The following is a 20,796-nucleotide window of genomic DNA, read 5'->3' on the forward strand; positions in this document are numbered from 1 at the left end:
GCTTGGATGGGCTTGGGTGACATTTTTTGGATTGTATTGGTTCTCTGGTGTCTGCCCAAGTGGATGGGGGCGCACCTGTATATGTCACTCATGGCATAGCCACACCCATGCATGTCCGTGTGAGGAATGGGCTGCCCTTTCACCTTTGTTGTTCAGTTAGGCATTTTTTGACAAATTATAATGCAAAGATATATTTTCCGTCCCGATATGACAGGATTTTTTTTTTTTTTTTTTTTTTTTTTTTTTCAATTCAACATGTTTTTTTGTAGAATATCCCACAGTCACGTAGTGTCTAGATGAAACAAAGCACATGTCAACCAAAAGGTCATGTGTCCCGTAATTAAATTTTTCTTACAGTCAGGCAGGGTAGAACAGGTTATAATTCTTTGATATCACAACAAATTTAGAGCTTTTAATTGACACATTTTTGTTAAAGATTAAATTGTTAGAGATTTGAATTTTTTTAAGAACAGAATGCTCTTCAGATTTGCCACTGACCATTTTTCTTGGTACATTTGCCCAGAGTGTACTTTTGTGCCCCACTAAGAAGCATTTCTTCAAAGGCCCTCAATGAACTTTTTGCCCTCAAGGTCAGGTCATATCTTGCCCAGGGTAACAGTCTAATGGAGGTTAACGGTAGATTTCTGAGAGGATGCACATAGAGTAGTTCGGATGAGGATAGAAAGCCCAACAGAGTCTGATAAAGGTCCCTCCTGTGATTTATTTATGTCTGTTACTGACAATGCCACGTTAAAAACCAAAAAATATTTTCCATGTAAGGAAGAATTCAATGTGTTCTATGACTGAATATAAAATGGCTGTTAAAAGCCAAACGTGGCTGATGCATTTTTACCATTTGGAGATTCCACATAATGTCAACGTGCTTTTATTTACTAAACAGCTTTGCCCTTATGGACTACAGGTCAACATACTGTGTTTACATGTCAGTGATCATTTCAGTACATTTCAGCTCTCAGGTAAAAATTCCCTCAGTGTGTGTAGGTGATATTTGTGCCTTTTAGTTTGGTGGAATAGTTGAATTGTCCCATGCAACGATCATATGAATCCCATTTGGATCGACACGGTGTATTTTGGAATGCTACCTATCCTTGATGCCCCCTCGGTGTCCTCCCTAAAACTCCCCCTCAGTCCCTACGTACCCTCCCTCCACACACAGACACACAAGTCACATCCACCCATCCCAAACTCGTCCCAAGTTGCATTTGCACTTAGGTGCAATGTTTAAGGAGGGGATGTGTAGTTGATTCTTGATTTTAAGCCCCAGTGTGTGAGACCTCCAAACCCACTTCGAACCATGATCTTTTTTTTTTTTTTCGTTTGTTTGATTTTTTTTAAGTTAGAATCACAGTTTACTTATTCTATCCCCCACTTATATCCTCCTGCTCCTCCTCCTCCTCCCTTTCTCCGACAACCCAAACCCCTCCCCTTCCCTTTGCGTATTGTACAGTATGTCTGCGTGCCCATCCGTCACTATCTGTTTGCCCGTCTCCCTCTGTCTATCTTGTCTGCTGTCTTGCTGCTTGAGTCTGTTTTTTTTCTGCCTCGTGTCTTGTCTCTCGTCCCTGTCTTTCCTGTCTTGTCTGTCTCTAAAGTCATCTCTTCCATTTAGTCCATCTCTTTTTTTTTTTTTTTATTACTTCTACATCCTTACTAGTACCTTCTCTCTTTTTAACCTTTGCCTCCCAACAAACATTTTGACGTTGAATAGATGTAGATACTTTGGTTTGGTAAAAGTTATAGATCAATAATCCAAGAGCTTTTGCCTGTATTCAAGATTTTCCGCTTTTTGTTCAAATAAATTCAAAACTGTTAAGATGTACTTTTTTAAATGTACCAAAAGAAGATTTCCCCATGGTCAAGAACAATAATAATAATACGAAATTTTCCAATTTAACGTGGCTCAAGCTTTCAAATCAAATACTAATGTCGCCCACCCTAGATTAACACAGACAAGGAAAACCCTAGATTATATAATCTTGTGAAAACGTTCTGCTCATTTGGATTAAAACTGAAGTTGGCCACCTCTTGCATGTCACTATCTGTCAAGTGCTTGCTGGGATGCTTCTCATGAACACAGTGTTTTTGCTAAATCATACTCTTTCACTCTCTAACTCTTGCATACTGTACACACGCACACTCATGCCTATAACAATGCAAAAAATGTACACGTACACACACATGCAAGTACACAGTACCTTTCACGCCCTTCCTTTGCGTCTCAAGCTCATTATCAACCTCCTTTCACTCAGATTTCCAGTCCTATCCATGAGTTTTGAGGTTCTCCCTGTTTCCCGCTCCTAGCCTTCATTCTGCCCTTATTCCGCTACCTCTTTCTTTCCCTTTCCCTCTATCTCTCTGTCTTAATCTCTGGATTTCTACTCCCATGTTGATCCAGTTCTGTTTCTTTACTCCAACACTCTGTGATAGTAGACTCTCTAGCTATAAATACTCTAATTTTTCTTCTGTGTATTTCTAGGCACACACCTTGTTCCTCAATACTTATTTTGTGTTAACTGGGACTGCGATGTGACAATGTGCCACCATCACATTTTGTCACATTAGCTGAAGAAAAACAAAGTTTACACAGCACTGAAGCGGGTTACCTCCCCTTTACCCTCCTCCAACCTCCCCCTCTCTTTTTCTTCCTCTGTCCCTCTTTGCTACTCTGTTCCCTTTCTCTCTATCCTTTCCTCGGATGTTATATCCTCTATCTTGTACTTCTACTTTCCTCTCCAATCGTCTTTTGTCTGGGCATGCTAGCGACCCTTCAGTTATATTCCTCTATGCATTTTATCTCAATTTTTATATCTGATTTTGTTATCATTTACTCCTTAATTTACCTCGATCTATTTATGCATGCTGTCTGTGAAACTGATAGCTGCATCTATCAATGGAACCGTGTCAGATCTTAATAAGGCTTTGTCCAGTGGATCTACCCTAAACCACAAAAATCTGATTAAAGTTTCTCATCTTTAAGATAACTAGGAAGTAGAGACAGGTGTCAAGTACAAACTTATGCTAGAGTGTGTTTAGAGACCTCACAGAGATGGTCAATAGTCCAGTAACCCTATACTTCCTGTGCTGTGGGAGGAGCCTGTAATGGCCTACTTCCTGTTTGGCATGAGTGCCTGAGAGGACAGGAAGTTCCAGGTTGCCATGGTGGCCTTATGTGATAGCATTATCACATGGCCTTTACTGCACACCTTCATACTTGGTGATCAGGTTATGCTGTAGTTGTACATGTCAGCAGTTCAGCCCCAAAGATGAGAAACTCGTAATAGATTTTTGTGTCTTTAATTGTGCTGTGATGGGTCAAATATTGGTCAATGGAACCTTGTTGCTATGAATCGTTGCTTACTTGTTAATCTATATTGTTGTTGAAGCAGTTCTGTTAGTTTAGTTCCTTCTCATTATTTGTATATTTTTTGTTTTGAAAAGTCTAGTTTTATTTTGTGTTTGAGTTCACGTTTACTATGTTGAACCTTTTGTGTTAAATCGTTCCATGTGGAGGGTCCATTTTCATCGGCCTCTCTTGTTACCTCTCTCTTTCTCCTTTTTTTTTGACTCCCTCGCCCTCTTTTGTCATCCTCTCCTCTTCCTCATGCCTTCTCCCAGTCCGGCGGGTGCCTCCTCGCTTCTCCATTCCACCAACGAGTCAAGAAATTATGCCCGGTGGCAGTGTGAACATTACATGCGTGGCAGTGGGGTCGCCCATGCCTTATGTCAAGTGGATGCTGAACTCGGAGGACTTGACGCCGGAGGATGAAATGCCAGTGGGCAGAAACGTTCTTGAACTGAGCAGCGTCCGTGAGTCGGCCAACTACACCTGCGTGGCCATGAGCAGCCTTGGCATCATTGAAGCTGTGGCGCAGATCACTGTCAAATGTAAGAGATAACTGTGCTTGTGAAAATGGGTATTTACAAAGAAGATTAACTTCAGTTAGGTTTAGCCTGTACAGAAAATTGCTGTTGTAGTTTGTCTTGCTATAATGTTCTTGGACCCTTTTGAAGGAATTCCCAAGCTTTCTGTATTTGCTACAAATTCGCTGTAATGATAAATGACTGCATCCTCTTTCCTTCCTGCTTTTCCACCATAACAGCTCTCCCCAAGCCCCCAGGTACTCCTGTGGTTACCGAAACCACTGCCACTAGTGTGACCATCACCTGGGACTCAGGAAATCCAGATCCAGTCACATACTACATAATTCAGTATAGGGCCAAGTCCCCAGACAGCAAGTATGAGACGGTGGATGACATCACCACTACACGTTACAGCATTGGTGGCCTCTACCCCAACACAGAGTATGAGATCCGTGTGTCAGCCGTCAACACAATCGGCCAGGGTCCTCCCAGTGAACCGGTAGAAACTCGGACTGGTGAACAAGCCCCCGCCAGTCCGCCACGAAACATTAAGGCCCAGATCCTTCCCCAAAACACCATGATGGTGCAGTGGGAAGAGCCAGAGGAGCCCAATGGGCAGATCAAGGGCTACCGTGTATATTACAACATGGACGACTCTCAGCCCATGAGCGTCTGGCAGATCCATAATGTGCAGGACAGCATCATCACCACTATCCAGAGCCTAACTCCCCAAGAGACCTACACAATCAAAGTCCTAGCATTCACCTCTGTAGGTGACGGACCTTTTTCCGAGCCCATTCATGTGAAAGTGCTGCAGGGAGGTAAGGATATAAAACCTAATTTTGGTTAACTTGATCAACTTGGTTATGGGTGTTAAAACTGCGTGCAACTGTGTAATGTTCAAATAGTGTTCAAAGCAAGTCGTTAGATAGACATTTGGTGAATATTACATTTGTTCTTCAGCCTTCTGCTTGAACAGAATACTTGTTCAGCTGTTTATGTGCCTCAGCAGCAAATTTTCTCCAACTTTAAACAGACAGTATTTGCTGCTTAAGAGACACCTCCCCCCCCCTGCTGTGCAAAGTTCACCCGCATCATCTACAAATGATGACTAAAGCCGATTTGATTTTAGTAGTCTGGAAAAAATAAATTGAGAAAGAACCAACATTTGAGAACTTGCCAGGTTCAACATCAGGGCTCGGCAAGATCAAGCCATTCAAGATAAGACAAGGTGGCATGTCCATTATCATGCACACAAAAATAAGTAGGGCACAATTGTACCTTGCATGTCACAAAGGTCACAAACTTTTTCTTAACTGTAATCTATTAATCTCCATTTAATTTCATAAAATTCACTTTCCGCCCAATCTCATCATGTTTTTGTGGAGATAACAAATAATCTCTTTTATTAAGAAATCACTGAACAAGAAAGCCAGTGGTAATTGGATGGGATCCCTCGTGCTAAATATTAACTTCATTGTCTTGTCATTAATTTCTAGTAACACATCCTGCTACAATGTGCCCTGCTATGTTCTTCAGTTCCAGGTCAGCCATCCAAATTCCAGGTCGGTGCTGTGTCAGACACCAGCATCCAGCTGACCTGGGAACCTGCCTATGACAAAGAAGGGATTGTAAATTATGAACTTCGCTACATGGAAGGCAGTTTTGGCACCCAGGTAAGAATTTCTGTGTTTTTTTGGATGTTCTGCCTTTTTGTACTGCGAGGTGTCTCAGTGATCCAACATGTCATCTCTGTGCAGCTGTTGGAACTCAGAGTTGTCAATGATTTATTTCTCAACCAACAGATGAAGAAAACATTTGGACCCACAACTTCATATGTTGTGGAAGGTCTCCGCCCCAACACAGAGTACCACTTCTCCCTGGCAGCCATCTCAAACAAAGGCATCGGAGCCTTCACAAATGACATTGCCTTGAAGACCTTGCAAGCCAGTATGTAGCCTTTTTTTTGGTCTTCTCTCCTGTTTTCTTTGCGGGTGGGCTAACAGTGATTTTCACAGTAAATCATTACAAAAATATGATTTTATGTCTTTGTGGACCTCTACCTTTAAACTTCTCTAATTCTAATGTGTTTCTTTTTCCTTCTGACTGGAGCTCGTAAACTCTTCTCTGATGTCAACTGCATTGTCAGCTTTGAATTTTGATTGGGTTTTTACTCAGTCATAACCACAGTTCAAAGCTGCGTGAGACTGCATAACGAACTGATTTAACTGTTATGTTGTTGAATTTTTGCCTAAACATGTGGTTTGATATTTTTTGCATTTGTTCTTTTTATTAACCCTACTTTAACAATATGACTATTTTCTACGTCAGGTGGCATTTACATGAAGAAACATTTGTTTTTTGGAGAGTTAAGGTTGAAAGTAATCCATAACGGGCTAAAGGCAGTGTTCTTTTAATTTTAGAATCAGCTTATTTTCTTACTTGCCTCTGGTGCCAAAATATAAGTATACCCTGGCAAAAAAAAAAAAACAAGTCTATATGGACTTACAAGTTTGGCAGTTTCTTTATTTCCCTTTCACTTTTGTTCATATTTGCTTTTCCTTTGTCAACAGCAAGTGCACTTCCCATGTGACAGAGACACAAAAAATGTCAGTTCTCCTCTTAAACTTCCAAGGCTCTCATATGAACTGTATGTATATTGGTGATGTGTAATTTGGACAGGATGTTATCATCCACAAAAAAAAAACTGAAAAAAAAACGTATTAGCAGTCACCAAAAATACCAACATGCCCACCACCAATTTATTTCATTAAATCAGTTCTGCACTGATTATTTAGTTTAAAGGTAGCAGGAACACAACTGAATTATTTAAACTAGGCAGCTAAAAATAACAGCATGCACAGTAGTGCAAACCAAAGAGAAAGAAAAAATACACAAAGCTTATCCCATCAAATATCCTACAGTACAAAGAAGTACTGTTGGGATGACAGAGTATTATACTCATGTCTTTTGGGTTGACACTGCACACACAGATTAACAATGATACTCTGTACTGAGGTTTAATACATTAATGGTGAAGAACCTTGAAAATGTATAGAGATTTATGGAATTACAGGTGGATATGATCGAGTCAATGTGGATCTTGGTGATTCATTATACAGAAAATCAAAGACAAAGACACATTTATTGTTGGAGGTGGCCACTTTTATTCTAAAAGAAACGACTGCGCTTCGTTAAACTTTGTGAGGTTTAAACCGGTGAACTTTTACAGGGACATAGGAGAGCCATGGCGGTGGGAGTAGACTTCTGTTAACACATTTTCTGTTTCTACCAGTGAAACTTGTTGGCTGTACCCCCCACATCTGGCGTGGGGACTTTGGAACAACCACTTCACAGTTCTTTTTGTTACCGCTCAGCAGCAGAGCTACAAAGACAGTGCAGAGTCACTGAGGAGAGCGCCAATTGCATGCGACACTGACTCCCGCCCACTTGGGGTGCTGTTGAGAACATATCACTGTACCGTTGATCTTTGATCACTCCAGGCATGAAAGTACTTGATGTTCATCCAGTCCCATTTCTGCCTTGGCGTCTCTCGAGTGTCTGTGCACATCTTCACCTGTCAGTGTGTGTTTGTGTTTTCCTTGCCTCTGTTTTTGCATTTGTTCTTGACTGGTAAACCGCAAGCTGATTGGATTGGATACACCCCTCTCTTCCTCTCACATCACCCGATTCTAGCTGTTTCTCTCTGTGCCACTTGTTCCCCTGTGCATCGGAACAAAAGCTCTCCTTGGAATGGCTTGACATCACCTTGCTCACTTTGTGTCCTCTTCCCTTTATGTTAACTCTTTCAGTAAAAGTTTTGAGTTAAACCTTTTATTTATTTACCAGTTTCTATTCATTTCTGGGTTATCTGAAAGAGTATGGGTTTGACATCACTCCAAACAGTAGCTTGCTGCAAATTTTTTGTCTTTCTGTTGGGTTCTTGCATGAACCCAAGTCCACCAGAGACACAAGCAAGTACAACACATCAGACAGAGCAGTATATACTGACAGGATTTACATAGTCTTTACTTTAGAGCAAATATGGTGGAGATTAAGTCTAACTCTACTTCACGCAAAGGACTCTTCCTGTGAGTTGCTTCAGCCATATAATTTCAAAGGACAGAAAGGATAACCGCTGGTATATCTTAATATCTGCCTGTCCACATGTGTTCCGCATAAGTTTTAATTTGTATGATCATATTACCAAATATTTTTAGCTATAATTTTAAGGCTCACAGACATCTTTACCTTTTTTATCCATTCTACTGCCTCATACATTCTGGTCTCTCTCAGCCAAGTTTTTTTTTTCTTTTTTTAATGCACTGAAGAGTTCCTGCACAAGCTGCTGTGGTTTCTCACTCTCTCACAAGTCAGAAAAAAAATCAAGTCAGACAAAGCAAAACATTTTCTAACACATCACATTAACTAACTTGAACTTTTGGATGCCCTGAGGTAAGTGATTATGTGGTTCAGGGATTCAGTCTGCCATAACCTTTCTCGAAGACCTGTCAGGGACGTCCATATTAAAAATTTGTTTACGTGATGCTGTCAAATATTAAGCAGTGAAATACAGACCTTTCCGAAAACGTCAGAAAAAGTTCATTGTTTTAACAAGGAGTGCCCAGACCACATATCAACATACAAGTGCAAAGAAACACAATGGCCACAGAGTTTAGAGACAGGAAACTGGCACAGCTGCTGGATAACAACCTATTGCAGTTTCACACAAACACACAAAATATCCCATTGGTGCCAGACTCCAAAGTACCATACTATCACTATGGGTGTGGTACACACACAACCACTAAGAACTGCCGCACACATTTACGGTAAAATATGTCACACCCTGCAGTCCACTATGATGAAGACGTCTGATTCACTGCCCCTGCCCATTCTTTATAAAACACATTACAGTGCAATGGCTGCATACAATTTTAATATGACTTCATTTGCAAACTCAACTTTTGCTCCAGTCGCAGCCCGAAAGAACTATTGCGGCCTGGATTCGAATCCATCGCAGTGTCTGGCAGACTGAAACGCTTGGCCACAAAGTGAAAAGAAAGACAGACAACATGATTTTCCAGTTTGCTTTGTTGTCTATTATCTGTGGTAAAAATGTTTACAGATTGTTAAAGTTTGTGTTCAGTCCAAGTAGCATTACCAGAGGCTATTGTCATGGGGACCACTCTTGTCAACATCTCATGAAAATTCACTTCAAAAAAATAACAGCTCTCCTGGAATTATCTTGCAGTCTTTATTTGCTCCATAGTGATTAATGCCAAATACATTGTCAAATCAAAGAGCTACAAATATTTCAGCAGGCTGAAATAAATACACAAGATGTTACTGACAATAGTGGCCCTCGTTCAGAAGCAAGGCCTCCTGGGGTATGCTGCCATAGTCAGACCAGGTTGAGACCATTTTTGTGAGACCGTTCAGACGTGGCCGGAGTGGGTCCACAATCCGAGAGCCGGGAAGGGCTCCCAGTTTCCCTCTAGCTGTTACCCAGTTGCGAGGCATGGTAACAGGACCTGCGATAGACCCTGGGAGTGGGTGTTAGGGGACTGCATGGCCCCAGAGTGGCAGATAAGAATCCCATTTCATAGCGTCAGAATTAATTTCATGGTTTGCGATGAGCTATGAGCCAAGGCCCTGGATTGTCAGGCTTTGTTACACATTTAGATTATACCTAGAACCTGCCAGTAGCCAGTCAAGTGCTATCTCTTAAATTAAAGTGGCAGATTCTAAATCCTCTGTATTTAACCAAACAAGCAGTTTAGCCCCCCCACTTACTGTAATTGCACTAGGTTTTTAGATATATTGGAATATTTGTGTGAGCCACACCATGGCCATGTGGCATTGGGGGGAGGATTAATTCCATAATGATCTACAAATACGAACATCCTGTCATTTCAGGCCTCTTTTGAAAATACAGTTCAAATACAGACATGTGCTTAGAGTCCAATAGCAAAAGCATTTCCAATCTGTGTCATTTAAAGAGTTGACATGAGGCAGTGGTTAATGGCTGTTTGCATTAATGTGAAAAAAATGATAACCACTGGAGATGTTGCACTTTTAATGTGAAGGTAGTCATAATGATTAGGTATGCCACTGGTACTTGACATTGCAGAATGTATAGCCAGAGCTCCCAGTCACATCACAACAGACTTAAAAGTCAAAGAGAAGGATGTGAATGCAGACATGACTAATTATTTGTCAAATAGCATTTAGGAAACTCTTTCAGGGAAGCTTCAAAAGAACCTCAAGTGAAGCATTAGCTGAGTTCCTTCTTTTGTGGTTGTATAGTTCTAGTATCCATAATCCTACCACTGGCCTTCATGGGATATGCACTTTATTAAAGCTGTGACCCAGCCAGTCTTAAACTGTTATCAGGCATGAGGATGCCTGTGCGCTATGATAGCCTGGGCCCTGTCAGATTCATAGCCTTTTTCCACGCCACAAAGATTGAGAACTGAGCAATCATTCTTGACGTGGAGAGTTTGCAAATACAATATGAGCGAAGGAAAGAAGCTGAAAGGCTCAAAATCCAGTAAGACCTTAAGTAAATAAGCCCATTGGACACAGAGAAGGGTTTGGGAACTGTGGCTGAGGTCCTGTCTTATTTGTTGTGTGCTGGAACATTCACTTTTCACTGGGGGAGGCCTGTCTTATACTCCAAACTCTTGTTTTTTATTTCATTTTTTTAAAAGCTGTTCCACCCAAAGTGACATTACAGTCAAAACACCATCATTAAACTTTTATGAATTCCGCAATACAAGCTCTCCATGTTGCTTCTTCTATTCTTGTGTCTTGGCATTCTGAAAATGGCAGTAAGCTTTACGAAGATACATAGGCACAGGGCTATGAAATGGGATTTATTTGTACAAATTGTTAACAAGAAACGATGTTTGTGTGCTTGGGCAAGAGCGCAAGAACAGAATATCTTGGGATAGCTTCGGATGGCTTCCCCTCTCACAGTCTTGTGGACCCTCCGGCCCGACAATACAGTATTAAACAGCCCTGGCTACAGCACAGAGCCAACGCTCCCCCTCCCAGTAACCCAAAATGGGTCCAAAACGAACTCTCAGTGGATAAAATTAAAGGTGTTTACTGATTAAAAAGACAAAAAATGATGTCAAAATTCCTGGTATGATTTCTGGGAGAGAAAGTGTTGTGGCTCACTGACTCCAGAGTAAGCATGCTCTGTAATCAGGTGCTGGTGGTAAGAAAGTCTTTAAAAATGTGTATTTTTGGGAGTCAGGTACGTATGATGCAGACAATGCTTGTGATTTTTATTTTTTATTATTATTATTATTATTATTATTATTTTATTTTTTTACATTAAATGTTCTTATTTTCTGTCTATGCTGAGTATTCTCTTTTTTTCATGTTTTCTCATAAGTTGTCATTTTTGAACCTTAACTGTTGTTGTGGTTCTTTCTTTCGAGTCACCTGGGTTACAGAGAAATTCATTTCCCGGTACCCTCCTTCAGTTCATAATTTATTTCTTCAGCCTTTGTTTTGGTATGAGAACATTCTGCTTGATTCCATGGTTTTCATTTGAGTTCTTTTCTTAACTTACTCTGTGTGTGTGGAATGCCTTCTTTTTGATATTTAATTTTGCTTTTGATTATTGTGCTATGTACACCAACATAACAGACAAAAATGTAATAATGAACTGTCAGAGTAAGATGGAAGGAATATATTACATAAAAACATCATGGTGGGATAGAGGAAACTTGACTTGGATAGGAATATTTCCATACATGTCCTCTTACCCGTATAATACCAAACTCTGGATGAGAAGTGAAACATTTTATCACTGCCTGCACAGCACACTCTTTGGACAAGCACAAGCCGTCTAAGAGCTTGGCACAGATTAGAACCGAAAGGCACTGAGTTTGATTTAGAAAGTTCACAGCTGTGTAGATTTTAACATGTTTTCAAAGACCACTTCAGACACAAATAACAGCCACCATGTTGGAACGTTTTAATGCTGTGCTGAATTTAAAGGGATAGACCAGCTTATGAGTATAGCTTGGTTTAGGTTATGTTAATTGGGCAAAAAATTCTGGTGCAAAATTTTAAATATTTTTTTTAAATGGATTGTTGAATAAAAGTATATATTCACTTTATATTTTGCCGGATTTATGGACACAACATTAAAGCTCATGTCGACAGCCAAGTAGCTTAGTGGTAACAATAATTGTAAAGACCTTGAACTGGAAAATGTGTGCTCATCACTGCCATGTTTATCTGGTTGCTAGTTGACTAAAGTCTCTACCCCGTGCCTCAGTAGCAGTAATACTTCACACTATGAAGCTTTGATGGCTCTTCTTGCCAAAAAACTACCAAAACCAATACGTTTGCACATTCAGCACTCGGGTATCTTACAAGGGCAGCCATCTTGATTCATTATTACACAAGCTTGTGCCGTTATCCATTTATGAATCTTGTGTTGACATTTGCTTGATGTTTTTTGTTTTTTTTATTTTTTTATTTCAAACATTTTGCCTCTGTCTTTGTTTTGCAATTTTGTTTCAATTATTCTTGTTTTTTATTTGAGTTTTGAATTTTCCTTTTTTCATTTTCTTTATCTCTCCCATCTTTTTATTTTTTTGTTTTTTACCCCTTCCCCATCCTCCTCCTCCTCGTCCTCCCCCCAACCCCCCTTCCTTCCTGTCCTTTCCACCTCACCAGAGCCCTCAGCTCCCCCTCAAGACATTAAGTGCAGCAGCACCAGCTCCACCACCCTGTTGGTAAGTTGGCGCCCCCCGCCTTTGGAGAGTCAGAATGGTGCCCTGGCGGGGTATAGGGTGCGCTACCAGGTGGTGGGCCCGTCAGAGGGGGGCGGTGACGACGGGGAGCCCATGGAGGAGCCGATGGTGCCTGCCACTGAAGAGCAGGTTTTGCTGCAGCGATTGGAGAAGTGGACCCAACACCGCATCACTGTCTCTGCCTCCACCGCGATTGGGCCAGGCCCTGAGAGCGAGCCCCTGATCTGCCGGACAGATGAAGACGGTACATAAATCTCTATTTTGTCAATACTAGACTTAATTTAGAGATGAAGACATTGTATGTCAGATATTGATTATGAGTATGCCCTGGGCAATATTTTTTTTATTTTTTTGTATGTCTGTGTGTGAGAAACTTGTTTTTTTGCATGCCCAAGCATGCACACTTTGAGTAGAAAAATACATCTGATAATCCAAACAAACTAGTTTAGCTTTTGGTTGCATATTTTCAAATGCATAACAAGATTTTTGTCCTTAAACAACAAAGAGACCGACAGCTTAATAAACCATATGAATGGAAACGCTAAAAATAGACTGCACACTTGGGAAATCAAGCATTTTTCAATGAAAACATAACAAACCAAATGTAATTCATAATAGCCTCCATACCCGATATTCTGTTGGCTTTTAACAGTATCCCATTGGTCAGCTGAGAGCTATAAGCGTTTATGAGTGATGTACACTGCAAGGCCACATCTGTCTGTACATTTATGGAGGTAACCGTAGGTTGGAGGTAACAGATGCATGTACGTCTGAGATTGCAGACTGGAAAGTCTGGTAGATAAAAAGGTTTGAATAAAACTCCCACTGTGTTTGGTAACTAATGCACTCAGACCTGACCTGTATTTCTCTAAACAGCTAAGAATAATGGTTTAGGTTGTCACCATTTGAAGTTGTGAAAATATGCTCAGTTAACTACTCCTGGAAAAAGGTAAAATACGATACACATGCATATATTTTTGGGTCATTTGATACCGTTTTTCTTTTGTGCAACCACTGTGTACCAGTTTAGCACAATAAATGCAGTGCTTGGAAAATTGAAAATCCAACATTCTCGCACAAACATCTCCCCCTCGAAAGAAACAAAAAAAGAAACATTACACAGCAGAGTCGGATAGCAGAAACTAAATGACAATGGAGGACAAAAAGTTGACAATAGAAAACAAACTTGAGAACTAAATCTGCAAGCATGTTACAGCACATCTGGATCCTTGACAGATGGCTGAGATTGGCTTCTGTTCTCCACGATCCATTTCACATCCATTACCACAGCATTTTAAGGATTTTTCCTACACTGAAGTGCAAGTGCAACAGGAGAGTTTAAATTCTTACCATACCTGTGTGAAAAGACATCGGCATCAGGGATCGCAGGGGTGAAAGCCACAACGCACTGACAATGGCTATAACAAATTTCCTGGTGTCATTACGACAATAACGTCTGACAAGAGAAGTGCCAGGTAAAGAAATAGGAGCCCGAGCTAAAAGGTAGAAAAGATTCTGGTAATAAACAAGATTGGTGCATGATCCTGGGGTGGTGGTGGTGGTGGGGGGTTGTGATTTAGGGGTTGAAGAAGGCGACTCTTAAGTGTTTGTGCACGAGCAAATGGAAGCAGTTTGAAAGGAAGAGTTTTATTATTGGCACATCCATCTCAGAAAGGACAGTCCATGGCACACCGAGAGGCCTGGAAGCAAGGCCTGCCGTAAAGGGCTGTCATTATGACTGAGAGACAGGGCTTCCTACTGACAGACACATAGTGGGGAGGTGGAGGAGACAGGAGAAAGTGGTGATGGTGTGTGTGTGTGTGTTTGGTGGGAGATGTGGTATTGAGTGTGTCTGCTGTTTTGTAATGTCGCAGTGTGTCATTCTCACCCGTTGTCTGTACGTTTTATGGATATGGCGTGTTTATGTGTGCATCAGGGGGTTATTAATGTCATGACACAGTTTTATGTGGATCTCTCATCCTGTTTTGTTCCTATAAATATTGTGAAGGATATAGAGCAATTTCAAAATATGAGTGGTGAATGAAACACATTCCCACTAACATCTAAAAAAATGGTGCGTCAAAATCCAAATTCTTCAACAAAATGCTCTGATTGGAGGATTTGTTTTGTTTCCCCACAGTTCCTGGGGCTCCTCCGAGGCGGGTGGAGGTGGAGGTCCTTAACTCTACAGCACTTAAGGTTATGTGGCGTTCCCTAACGCCAGGCAAGCAGCACGGTCAGATCCGTGGTTACCAGGTTCACTATGTACGTGTGGAAAATGGCGAGTCACGGGGCCCGCCCCTCATCAAGGATGTCATGCTGGCTGATGCACAGGTATGACCATCTCCCAGTTTCCCCAGAACAAATCAGTCAATGTCAGATAAATGCAAAATACCCCACATAGCATGCTTACACTCTGCAAATAATGCATTTATTTTGTCACATAAAATTGCAAACATAGAAAAAGCTTTGCATACCTTTTTTCCCTTATACAGTCTGTAAATTGTGTACTTAATCCACGCGGTTGTGGCTGTGCAAATATTGCTGGGGTATGGGAGCGATATGTGTGCTCTTCCCTCTTGGATTTCATTTCATTTTGCTGTAATTTTCTTTTCCTCTCAGCCTACAACAAGAACTATAATCAAAGCTTCACTCATCTTGTCCTCCCTCTTCTACCTCCATGGCTCTTATTATGAATTTTAGACCCCCACTTTATGGCAACATCTACCATGAAATATTTGATTGGGTACTTCTATCAAATGCAAAAACTCAAAGAAAATGCTGATTATAGTATGCTGTGCCTGGATAAAGGGCTAAAATTGACATGAAAACATTTCACCAAAAATCAGCCTCGACTGACAGAACTGTAATGGATGCCCCCCCCCCCCCCCCCCCCCCCCCCCCCCACACACACACACACACACACTCTGTTTTTTTTTTCCTTTTACTAAACTTGTGTCGACACAATTCTGGAGGAATCCTGCCAAAGTGAGCCTTTTCTGCTCAGTAGCAATCAACCAAATGGAAATTATAGCCTTGAAGCAATCGGGTAAACAACACAGAAAAGAATACTTATATGCAATGCTGCATATTCTGGTAATGAATGAATCAAAAACTATTTATTACACATGAATGAAGGGTCCATTCAGGCCAAATGCCACCAGCATCACATTAACATTTTAGCAGTTGGTTGGCACATGAATCCAAGAATACAATGGTCTCAAATTACCTAAATTATAAGATTCAAAGCGATGCACACACCAAGCTGTCACATCGAAAACGTCCCAAAAATATCTTATTAAGTTGTAGCTTTTTTGTACTATATTTAAAAACAACCTCATCATTAAACCCTTCCAAGCTACATCTTAATCTCATTACTGGCTGTAGAAATCAATGATTCAATACTGATGTGCTGCTAATTTATCATTAGCTGCACACTGACATGGTTAAACATCTCCAGGCCCCCAAAGGGCAGAGCTTTACAATGCTCAGCCTTGCCTCAGTTGCACCTCACAACATAAGCTTCAAACAGCTTCTCTTTTGCCTGACCTACCAAAACGAGTGACCTATTTCAGATACCCACCCTCTGCTCTCAAACCTCTAATGCCCTCATCTCTCACAATCCTATTTCTTCCCTTTCTTTTTTTTCTTTCTTTCTTTAAAAAAAAAAACATTGCTCTCTCTCCTGCACTCTCCTCTTTGGCGGGGGGGGGTTAGTGGGAAACGGACGATACAGCTGAATATGTGAGTACGAAGTTTCGCCTGAGTGATTTGTGTACCTGAAAAGAGTATAAACAGCGGGTATTGCATCAACCTGGTTGGACTCAAAGTTCACACAAACCCTTTCAATCTTTATTTATTAAGTTTGGATAAGAAAGTGGCTCAGAGGCTTTACCTCGGCCGTCTGGCCAGCCAACCTCTACCCTATCTCGACACGCCAGTAGGCTAAGGCAAAAAGGACAAACTTCTCTTGCAAGTTAGCTTGTACAAAATGATGGCTGATGCAATATCCACTATCCACTGTGCCTGGAATGCTAATGCTACGTGTATCATACTGTTTGCTGATACGGTGTGTTTCGTCTTGTGCTCTAGTGGTGTGTTGTTGTTGTTGTTGTTGTTGTTTTGGTTTTTTTGTGCGTGATTTTGAATCCATATATTTTAATGTTCGATGTGGTGCCTTAGAATTATTGCGTTGCCTTCAGTTGAACATAGTAAGAAAGTAGTTAAATGTGACTCTTGAAACCTCAAACCCTTATCACTTCTTTGATGATTTGTCACATTTAGTTTTTTTTTTCCCAACAAATTGCATCCTTGTTTTGAACGTAGATTTGAAGCCCCCAGTCCATCTGTGTTACATGAATACCATGTCAAGTGCAAGACAGTACTTATAGCTCATTTACCTTTATTGACTTCTCCCATCCCTCTGCCAACCAGCCTGTTAAAAACCTCATTCTGCATTCGTTCAAACCTGCTCCCTTGAAAGATTCATTAGAATTGATCGGAAGTCTCTCTTTGAAGAGGACTCAGGGGAACTTAATGGCTGAGGTAAAAACTGCCAGCAAATGGCTAGGACGTATTCAGCATGCATTTATCATTTATCAAAGTTAAGTTGTTGATTGGAATATTGCTAAAGGAATAAGGGGGGCTACTTCCATTTACATACCTAATGTCCCTCCTCCACCTTGGCAGCTCGAAGGATTTACGTAATGGAATGGTCTCCCATTGCACAGGGGGGAAACGTTACATTTAATGCATGCCTCCTGAAAATTAATAAAGAGGAGCAGGAGACACTTCACTTAGATTAACATTCTGCATAAGGCAGTTAGAGCTGCATGAAGTGGGGTCAAATCATGAAAAATTCAAGGCACATTTTGACATTTTCCTGTCCCTGTCTCTTCCATGTCTCCCATAGGAAATGGTCATTGGAGGACTCAAGCCAGACACTACTTACTCCATCACGGTGGCAGCGTACACCACCAAGGGGGATGGAGCTCGGAGCAAACCCAAACTGGTGGTGACCAGAGGGGCAGGTGAGTACAGAGATGAATCATTTATTTGTTGGTTTGGTCATAGAACATTTCACCATTCAGCAACAATGCTTGGGAGTTCCTGCTAGGTTTCTGTGTCTGAATTTGATTAACAGTACTAAAGAAACCCTCTTTTAGAGCCACAATGTGGTGTGTTTAACTGATTCAAACTCGTTTTGAAGACATGGAAAAGAAGACATGAACAAATGTAAGAATTCTTGACATTTATTTAATGCATCAGGAGTCCTTATTAAAGGTGTGTCTCATGTTAAGGCTTCAGACATACTTGATGTTGACTTAACAGCGCACAGTATTCAACTTCTTAATTTTTTTTTTGGAGACACATCAAAGACTGAGTTGATGTTTGCCTCTATCAGTGCAGTATTTATTGTTTTTAGTCGTGTTCAGAAGACTATCCACAGATTTTTAGAGATCAAGGACATGGTTGGAGCTACTTGGAGATTTTTCAGACAGATTATGACAGCATGAAAACTCCTGTTGGGTCTTTGGTTTCAGCTGTGAGGATAAAATATTGGGGGCCAAAGCTGTGTCTTTGTTTTTTTCTTCATGTGTTACCACTGGTGTGTACACCAGTTTCACCACTTTTTGGGAGGTAGCAGCTTAGTTACCATTAACATAATCTAACATTGTGAGGCTGGCTGCCCTGCCCATGTAAAAGTCTGCTTTGACACAAATTTAAGGCATCAAGCCAAGATAGGAGCGCCCTTTTGTGTGAGTGTCTGTGCCGATTGGCTTTGGTAGGCTTCAGAGAGCCAATATGTACACAACTGCATACATAAGCACATGCAGTCTCCACTACCAAGTACAGACATACAGGCTACACAGACCTATACTTTGGCATAGCATACACCACTGTACTCATGCAACATATTGTCTCAACACTACACATGTACACACAAACATAGGCAGATGGTGACAGGTGTGTGTGTTACAGGTGTCAGGGAGCACCACGCTGCCAAAGGGGCTTGAGTGAGTGCTGTCACCCTCCATCCTCCTGTCAGGACCAGCTGAGTGATATACCAATGTAAAGCATTCTCTTAGTCCCTCAGAGGGAAAGCGTCTTCTTTTTTTAATTATTTTTATTGAAGTGTGGAGAAATGGCTTGTGCCAGGGGCAAAGATAAATGGAATAGGGGAACGGGTGAGAGATGGGGTGAAGAACAGGGGAAACAGATTTTCTTGGAGGTAAATTACTTGTCCTTCTTGTTCTTAGGATTGTTCGGATAGCCTAGAATAGCAATTTTTATACTTGTCATGACATTTCTGAAATAACATGGACATTTCTTAGGTCTGGATCAAACTGTGAACAAAAGGGAATTTTGTTTATGCTTGTTGGGGATTTAGCCAGGATCAGTAGTTAAAAAAAAAAAAAAAAAAAAAAGTCCCCTCCAGGACGGTTTTAGAGCATTTCTGAGTTATAAAAACAAAAAGGTATAACATCAAAAGAAAATGTGACAAAATCATCAAATTATACATTAGTTCCATGTTATTAGTCTATTTAATTACAAATGCCAGTGTCTGACTGATACCAAGACAGGTTATTAGTGTGCCAGTCAACAAGGCCCTCTTATGGTTTGATCACTTAAATTCATTCTTGCTTGCTGAATTCCTAAAATGTAAGTGTAGAATTAAAACTACATACAAAAAACACATACTGTGTATCCCAATTATGACATGGTATCAAATAGAGTACAAAATGGACCTCAACATAAAATTATAAACCCAAATATTGATGATCACATCAGTGATATCCTCTGCAAAACCTCTTTTCCAGTGGAACTGACTCATAAAACTAGCATATGATGAGTGATGTAAATAAATAAAATCCTCCACCATATGAAGGCTTTTGCATTTATGTCTTTTTTTAAATGCACACATAAATTATGCGATAACTGTTATTTTTCTGCAGACAAACATGGACTTAAGGAGAACAATTGCCTCCAGAAACAATGATGTCACAGTCCCCTTTTTAGGAAACAATGTCCTGAAAAGCAACATTAATAGTGAACAATCTTGACAAACAGAATGTTTTCATGCCACTGAAAAGTCGATTCCCATCAATTGCCCAGTCTTTTCATTCTTCAGACATTCCAACAAGCCTCTGTGGTTGTTTGCTGAATAAGAAAATATCTAAAAGTATCTATCCCAGGATTCTGCATTCTATAAAAATAACTACAACTGCACACCTATTTGTGTGTCACAGACAAATAACATTTATTCTGTGACTGGAACTGTCTCTGAATTAAAGACAGGTTTGAAAAGTGGCCTTTCACAGTCCATACTTTTCAAACTCTCCCTTTGATAATAAAGTGAGCCAGGCTGAGAAAAAAGTTTGTGAAGGGGCCAAAAGGAGTTGTTTTTTACAAAAGATTAAAATGTTTGAATCTGAAAGTGTTTTTCTAGCCCACCTGCACACTGCAACGTTTTTTTATTGGGCTGAAAGGAGCAGCAATCAGTGATCATGCTTGTTATCTTATTTTCTTGTTCAGATCCGAGTGGAAAATAGTCAGCGCTCTGCTGTAAGAGTAAAAAAAAGTAGAACAAACCAATCCGCAAACTCAAAACAAGACGAAGCATGGTACAAAGACACAACACTCCACAGGCAGCCTGGATAGTAGGTCACTCCAAAACTCCAACTTGAGATCCTCTGAGCTGAGAGATCAAGGAAAAACTACCATCACGTATGATCATACTTACAGTCTATGGGTATGTGTGGTGGCGGGGTGTGGTTAGCTCAGCTGCAGGGGGGTAGAGAGTGGGAGGAGTGGTTCAGGGAACGGTGCCGGGCAGGTGTAACGAGCACAGCTGAGCCAAATAGGGACTGATGAGCTCTCCCCGGTAAAGGGAGCAGGGAGAAGGAGGCTGGGGAGAAGCGGTTGCACAGAGACATTGGTGTATGGACAGGGCAAATAAAGGCCTTTTACACCCGAACGTACGACTGAGCGTGTCATCTGTGTCCAGGAGAGACCCCGGTAGCACCAACCTTGCTACAGTATGGTATCAATGGATGGATATAATTAGTGCATGGATCGCCAACCAGTCACTTGCAAGCTACCAGTAGCTCGTTACCTGTTTCTGAGCACCTCG

General features: G+C 40.9%; 1 protein-coding gene across 8 annotated transcripts in view; it reads left to right on the forward strand.

The window, feature by feature from the left end:
- Nucleotides 1–20,796, forward strand: part of ptprsa (protein tyrosine phosphatase receptor type Sa) — a 228,639-nt gene that overhangs the window by 158,546 nt on the left and 49,297 nt on the right. For 3 of the 8 annotated variants that reach the window (XM_069153384.1, XM_069153386.1, XM_069153387.1), the window contains 8 exons: nt 3,637–3,906; nt 4,122–4,703; nt 5,422–5,558; nt 5,688–5,832; nt 12,586–12,906; nt 14,803–14,996; nt 16,380–16,406; nt 17,575–17,692. In XM_069153384.1, the coding sequence (XP_069009485.1) occupies nt 3,637–3,906; nt 4,122–4,703; nt 5,422–5,558; nt 5,688–5,832; nt 12,586–12,906; nt 14,803–14,996; nt 16,380–16,406; nt 17,575–17,692 (1,794 nt within the window). The remainder of the gene's footprint in view (nt 1–3,636; nt 3,907–4,121; nt 4,704–5,421; nt 5,559–5,687; nt 5,833–12,585; nt 12,907–14,802; nt 14,997–16,379; nt 16,407–17,574; nt 17,693–20,796) is intronic. The other 5 variants (XM_069153389.1, XM_069153390.1, XM_069153392.1 and 2 more) reach the window with 2 other exon arrangements.

This window comes from Embiotoca jacksoni, unplaced genomic scaffold (assembly GCF_022577435.1).
Source record: "Embiotoca jacksoni isolate LCO1_2020_lvr unplaced genomic scaffold, fEmbJac1.0.p SCAF_19, whole genome shotgun sequence".
NCBI lineage: Eukaryota > Metazoa > Chordata > Actinopteri > Embiotocidae > Embiotoca > Embiotoca jacksoni.